A 6573-nucleotide genomic window follows, 5' to 3' on the forward strand; every position below is an offset into this window, starting at 1 on the left:
CTCAAATAGTACCTAGTTCCCAGCTCCTACAGGGTGCCCAGTCTAACAGGTTAAGAGCAAGTCTCCCAGGAGAACATCACACGTGAGTTGAACACAAGGATCTCTGAGAATACTAATCACTATCTGCCTTTCTCAGCCCTTTGGAGTTATACATACAATTACGCCACCTCTCCTTCCCCCTGTGGCCCAGCCCACTTCCACACCCACTTGCTAATTAGGTCATCAGCAACCATTAGCTGGGTGGAGATGCTTGCACCAATTATAACGAATGACATCTGATTATGACATTTTCACCAACCAACTTCTGTCTGAAGACCTGGCCTCGATTCCTCCTTCTTATCAAGCACTGAGTCCAGGAAAGGAGCTGTTATTGGGGTGCCTCACTCCCTATGCCCCTTTAAGTGGTGTGACTGGTTTTCCATCAAACCACTATCTCATTTCCATTTTCTCATAAAGATACTTCTCTGAACTTTGAGGGAGATTCAAAGAATTGGAAGTACTAACTGTCAGCGCTAGAAGAGGCCCTTAGTGATCGTTTCATCCAACTTCCTCATTTCATAGAGGAGGAAATTGAGGCCCAAAGAGGCGAAGTGGCTTATCCAATGTTATAAAAAGAATTGTGGCAGTGCTGGGATAAGAACAGAAGTGGGAGAAGCTGGGAGACAATAGTCATTTGCAAAGTCAGGTTACACTTTTTCATAATTTTATCCATAAATAAAACCTTCTCTCATTGCATTTTATTTTACAGCTATAAAATTTCAAACCATGAGAATCCCTAGTACTTTTCACCTGCGAAAGCCCCGATCTTAGCACACCACTGGCTGTTGCTCGCCCTACACCTACCAGGCAGTTTAGATCAGTCATCTCGTTGTTCAGATAAGAGAAGCATCACATGTTAAGTGACTAACACAGTGCCCAGCGCACAGAGGCCCTCAATAAATGAAAGACAATTCCCTATGTCCTTCCCTGTAGGTGTCAAGAATAGTTTTGAGTCATTTTTCTTATGAGTATTTAATAATATTGGCCATACATTCATATACAACATATATAATAGGATACAAAAATTTAGATGTATATAACTATATTTTTATTTATTAATTTTGGGAAATATTATGAAGTCTGTCTGTATGTATTAGCCTTACTTGTCAGTAATTTTTGTATGGGCATTTTCCTGAAAGAGAAAACATCATTGAAAACCTTCCTATACTGGGAATTGGGGCTAGATTCTACTCAGAAGATTTTTCTATTTCAGAAAAATTCTGTGGAATCAGAGTCATCCTAGATCCCAGGAGAGCAGCATCTTGGCCTGTCCAAGGAAACTTCCCAGTGTCCCACAGGTTTGGTTCCGTGTTCTGGACTTGCCATTCTCTTTAAATCGTTCTTAGTTAAGTCCTCTATAAATGTTGTAGAGGGACCAGGAGTCAGAAAATCTGGATTATTTTACACGAGAAATGGCACATCAAGATTTTTTAAGTTATAGATAACAGGATATGGTAGAACTTTTGATTAGCCTAAAATGTCCTGAAACTGAATATTCTGAACTTTTCTAACCCATCAGTTTTAGAGATAAGAGCATCAGCATTGTGCAACCTGAAGGTCACTGTGCTGGGCGACAAAGAGCACCCGACACTGGCGCTTGAAGGTACCTTACCCAAGCTGACACTTTTTTTTTTTTGCTGAGGAAGTTTCACTCTAAGCTGACATCTGTTGCCAATCTTCATCTTTTTTTTATGTGAGCTGCCGCCACAGCATGACCACTGACAGACAAGTGGTGTAGGTGTGTGCCCAGGAACGGAACCCCGGCCACCGAAGCAGACCGTGCCAAACTTAACCACTGGGTCACTGGGGCTGGCCCCCCAAGCTGACATTTGATAGCTGTGCAGACTAGACCCAGAGAAGGGTAGCTACACATGGCAGGGCTAGGAGAGAACCAGGTAAACTAATGCTACTGGGCAATTATTTTAGATTATCCCTGATAGGCTCTAAAAGTATGAATTTCTTTCTGTGGAGAAAAATAAACCTTAATAGGCACAAATTACATGGTATCACCTGCCTACTTGAAACCTTGCAACAGCTCCCTTTGACTCCATGGATATCTCCACTGACACCATCTGTAGCAGGACCCCACCCTCCTGCCCCTTCTGCCTCATCTTTCGCTCTCTCCCATCAGCTCCTTACTCTTGTCAGGCTTCTTTCTCCCACAGAGCCCTTCTCTGTGCTCTTGCCTCTGTCTGGAGGTCTTCCCTCACTGCTCTATGATAAACTCCTATTCAACACTGGGATGGAGCTGCACTTTCTGAGAGAAGTCTTTTCTGATCTCCCTGACCAGGTAAAATTTGCATATTGCAGGCGGTCAAGACACCTAGTACCCCTCCTTCATAGCTGTTCATCTTTATACCTATTTACTGGATTATTTGATTGTTTATTCTCCCTCTCTGCTATAAACTCCAATACAATAGAGATGGTGCCTGGAACAAAACAGATGTTCAATAACCATTATTAAATGAACAAATGAAAATCAGACATAAAAGTTACTTCTAGACCTTCCAGACTGGCCGAGTTAATGAAGGCTCCTCAAGTCCTGGTGTCAGGCCACTCAGTCCCCTGAGGCCTGTGTAAGGGGGGCTCCACTGCCTTGTGTTGGGGTGCACTGGGTGGTGCTCCTGGGTGCAAACTCTGGATGCCTTGAAAGCCTAGTTTCCATCAGCTGCTGCTTCTCTTTACATCTTCTTTTCCGCATATACACCTAACACACAAACAGGGCTCTTCCAAAGGTTCTGGAGTTATAGAAAGATATTTCTGTTCCACTCCATCTTATGCCTCCAAATTTAGCCCCCTCTTTCATGGGGATCAGGGACTTCGATTTACTTGTTTTCAACATTACATTAACTTTCTGGGGTCTAGGTGGTGGTTATACCGTTGTGTTCGTTAAGTGATACACTTATGATTTATTTGCTTTTCTGTAAGTGTGTTATATTTCAAAATAAAGGTTTAAAACATGTTTAAAAAGGCCTTAATAGCAACTAATATAATAACAAGAGAGAGACAGAGTTAGAGAAAGAGAGAAAGACAGAGGGAGATAGCGGGACAGAGAAAGAAAGAGAGAGAGAAATCAAAATATATATCATAAAAAGCAATAAGGGGTGGTTAAATAAATCGTTGACTAGCCACACTATGGAAATGTTAGAAAACAAACAACAAAAAGATCGAGATACAATTACACGCACTAAACAAAATTGATATTCAATGTACACTTATTAAACGAAAACAGTTCATCATAGAGCAATATATGTTGTGATCCTATATAATAAGAAGGGGAAATCTTTAATATAGGTAATCATTTGAGATTTATCAATGCGTGTGTTTCCCCCTGTCTTTCCTTCTACTCACACCCCCTACCAAAGAGAATTATGTGTTTGCCTTTTAAGCTTTCTAATCCCTCCCTCCTCCCTATACAAGCCCAACAGTATGGGTTAGAGAGAGAGTTATAACAGCTGGAGGAAAAAAGAGAGGTTTTTGCTCCTCTGGAACGGAGAATCCCAGGATCAGGTAAAGTATAGAGAAAACTAACAAAGGAGCCAGGGATATTCAGGCTGCACCTCCAGGAGCAGGCCTGAGTCAGGTGGGGGAGAGCAGAGGAGGGGCAAGGCGAGAAACAACTGAAAGAAGCCACCATGTCTTAATGTTAGACAGCATTTGGGGCCTTTAGCAACAGGCCCCTGAGCAACTGTGGGATATGGGAGAATTGAACATGAGAGAAAATGGGATTTTTAGAAGTGTGTTATGGATTATGAAGTGGATTCCCTGCAATGTTTTTGATACATCAGTGCTGGGCTGGGGCTTTTTAGATGCCATTCTCTGCAGAAACTAGACCACAGCGGACTTCTGGAATTTTTTTTAGCCCTGTGTGGTTTATGTATACACAATACACAAAGGCCTAGATGGATATAGCCCAAACTCAGTACAGTCATCCTTGGAAAAGAGTGTAGAATTAGAAGTTGAAAGGTAACTTTTATTTCTTATCCATAAATTTCTGTACTATTAAAATTTTAACATAGCTCGTGCTATTTATCTAATTTTCAAATAATAAACTTAAAAAAGCATTACACGCTCAGGTTAATTGCAGAATAAGCAGCACTCGACTTCCCACATCGCAGGCGTCACTTGGTGATACAAGAGGGAAGCGTGGTCCTCGGCAAGGCTGTTCCCAGCTCTGAGTGGGTGTCCAGTGACTGGGCTGCAAGTTTATGGGGTTTGGATGGAGGGATGGAGTATGATTTGTGGAGCCACATGTGATTAAGATGTTCAAAGGCAGATGACTTTCTGTGAGTGCCCCAGGGTGACTCAACAGAGCTTGCTTGGAAACAAACATGAGATTCCCTGCTCTTGTTCATCCATTTGTTTATGCATTCATCAAATATGTTGTCTCCTATGTTCATGCCCCAGACCTTGTGGGGTTGCTTTGAATGGTACTTATCTCTCTACCTATTTTTTTAGTGTTGGGGTTTAGAGTCTCTAGTTATAAAAATCCACCCCAAACCCTTCAGAATTAGCAAAGCAATGGAGAAAGAAGAGCTAATGAGGAAGGGTGCCTGGCCTTAAGACCCAGATGCTTGTCCCATGAGGCTCACCTTCCTCTTGGAAACCTCTCACTCACTACCAGGCCTGTCTCCCTAGGGCTGACATGAGGAATGTCTACCTGCTTCAGGGGAGTCCTAGCCTCTTCCCTCAGGCCTTTACCCTAGGTCAAGCCCATCAAATGAGAAAATGTAATCCATAAAGTCACCATGGGTTCAAACCACTCTCACAGCAGCAAGGACATCATTCAGTGATGCTCCTGAGCAGATCTGATTTCACAATCCCTTCAACAACTGGGAAGATGAACTCTGAGTTTACATAGAGCAAGCATGCTACCATGAGAACCTCGTCATGGCCAAACACTCTCCTCAGACTGACCAGAGGGCAGGAAAGAGGCATCTCACAACTCCAAAATCTCCAGCCTCTGATCCTGCTAACTTGCATAGGGAAGTTTATTCACAGCATCCTAGAACACACAGGGATCCCAGGCTGGGATTTTACCAGCTCAGTCTGCTGGTTCAAGTCCACGCAGACCCTTCTTCTTGTTGAGAGGAAAAAGTAAGAGATGAAGGCAGAAGAATTTCTGACAGAAAAGCATAAATATGGACCAAATAAACAGACAGGAAATCACTGTACATTGCATTCAGAGCTTTATTCTTGCCAAAGTTTGGGGGTTGCACTAACTCTGGCAGGCTGCCTTAATAAAGAAGCAAAGTACAGAGGTGAAGCAAGGAGGTTCTATATCACTGGGAATACAGGGAGGGGGCCAGAGGCAGATGAATGTGCCGGAAGGTAGAGCAGGGCAGTGAATTCTTGAGCAGGGCTGTTCTGTACTTAGCAGCAGTCTTCCTCAGAATCACAGCATGCAGGACCACGGGAACTCATGGGAATAATTCCCAACCAGCAGCACCCGGAATCCTCATAGCAGCCAGAGGAGCCTGAGTTGCAGTCTTGGGGCTGTTGGACCCAGCGTCTCAGAGGACTCACCCCGAAGGTCCGGGGAGCCAGGCAGCAGTAGCTAGTAGAACAGGGAGCAGAACACGGATTAGGGACACAGTCCTGTGCAACCGAGCCAATTGTGGGGGCCTGAACGTAGTAGGTCTGGCAAGGAGAAGGGCACTGGACATAGCATGTCTGGGTCTGGCATGGAGCTGGACATTTTACATAGGTCGTCTGGCACGGAACTGGGCACTTCACATACGTCTGACAAGGAGTTGCACATTTCACGCAGGTTTGAGTCTGGCATGGAACTTGGCATTTCACGTAGGTTTGAGTTGGGCATGGAGCTGGACATTTCACGTAGGTTTGAGTCTGGCATGGAGCTGGGCATTTCACGCAGGTTTGAGTTGGGCATGGAACTGGACATTTCACGTAGGTTTGAGTCTGGCATGGAGCTGGGCATTTCACGCAGGTTTGAGTTGGGCATGGAACTGGACATTTCACGTAGGTTTGAGTCTGGCATGGAGCTGGGCACTTCACGTAGGTTTGAGTCTGGCATGGAGCTGGGCACTTCACGTAGGTTTGAGTCTGGCATGGAGCTGGACATTTCACATAGGTTTGAGTCGGGCATGGAACTGGGCATTTCACAGAGGTACTTTTGGTACTTTGTACAGCCCCCAGTCCTGAACCTTTCACACATGATGAAGGGAACTGCAGCTGCTTCTGCTGGTCACACATCTTGAGGCTTTGCAAAATCTGAAAAGAAAAGTTTCATCAGAACTAGGAAGATTTCCAGGGACAATTGCCTCATCGCCTTTGGATAGATTGGTCTGTAAGCAGTAACCTTTTGAGAAGGTCACAGGCACCCAAGGCTATACATCTGGCATTAGGGTAGACTCAGAGCCAGGGATCCTAGGCTCAACTCTTATGCCTTTACCTGGCTGTGTGACTTTGGACAAGCCACCACTCACCTCTGGCCTCAGTTTCCACAATGGAAAATGAAGGGCTTGAAAGAGTGATGTCTGTGCTTCTACCCAACTCTCTAAGCCTCCTCTC

General features: G+C 44.4%; 1 protein-coding gene across 1 annotated transcript; it reads right to left on the bottom strand.

The window, feature by feature from the left end:
• Window positions 1-5412: 5412 nt before the first annotated feature.
• KPLCE (KPRP N-terminal and LCE C-terminal like protein) lies at window positions 5413-6255 on the bottom strand. The gene is made up of 2 exons (XM_087419510.1): window positions 5830-6255; window positions 5413-5781 (listed from the first exon to the last, which is right to left on the bottom strand). Exons 1-2 carry the CDS (start codon window positions 6253-6255, stop codon window positions 5413-5415), a joined length of 795 nt encoding a protein of 264 aa, XP_087275636.1.
• Window positions 6256-6573: the final 318 nt, after the last annotated feature.

Source organism: Ceratotherium simum, chromosome 2 (assembly GCF_057802395.1).
Source record: "Ceratotherium simum simum isolate JZ-2026a chromosome 2, ASM5780239v1, whole genome shotgun sequence".
In the NCBI taxonomy this organism is placed as follows: Eukaryota; Metazoa; Chordata; class Mammalia; order Perissodactyla; family Rhinocerotidae; genus Ceratotherium; species Ceratotherium simum.

Excerpts from the sequence above, each read along its gene's own strand:
- KPLCE (XM_087419510.1), bottom strand. The coding sequence starts at position 6,255 with ATGTGTGACCAGCAGAAGCAGCTGCAGTTCCCTTCATCATGTGTGAAA. Across the intron at positions 5,782-5,829 it reads AAACCTACGTGAAATGCCAA|ACGTATGTGAAGTGCCCAGT; the intron begins GTTCCATGCCAG and ends ACTCCTTGTCAG.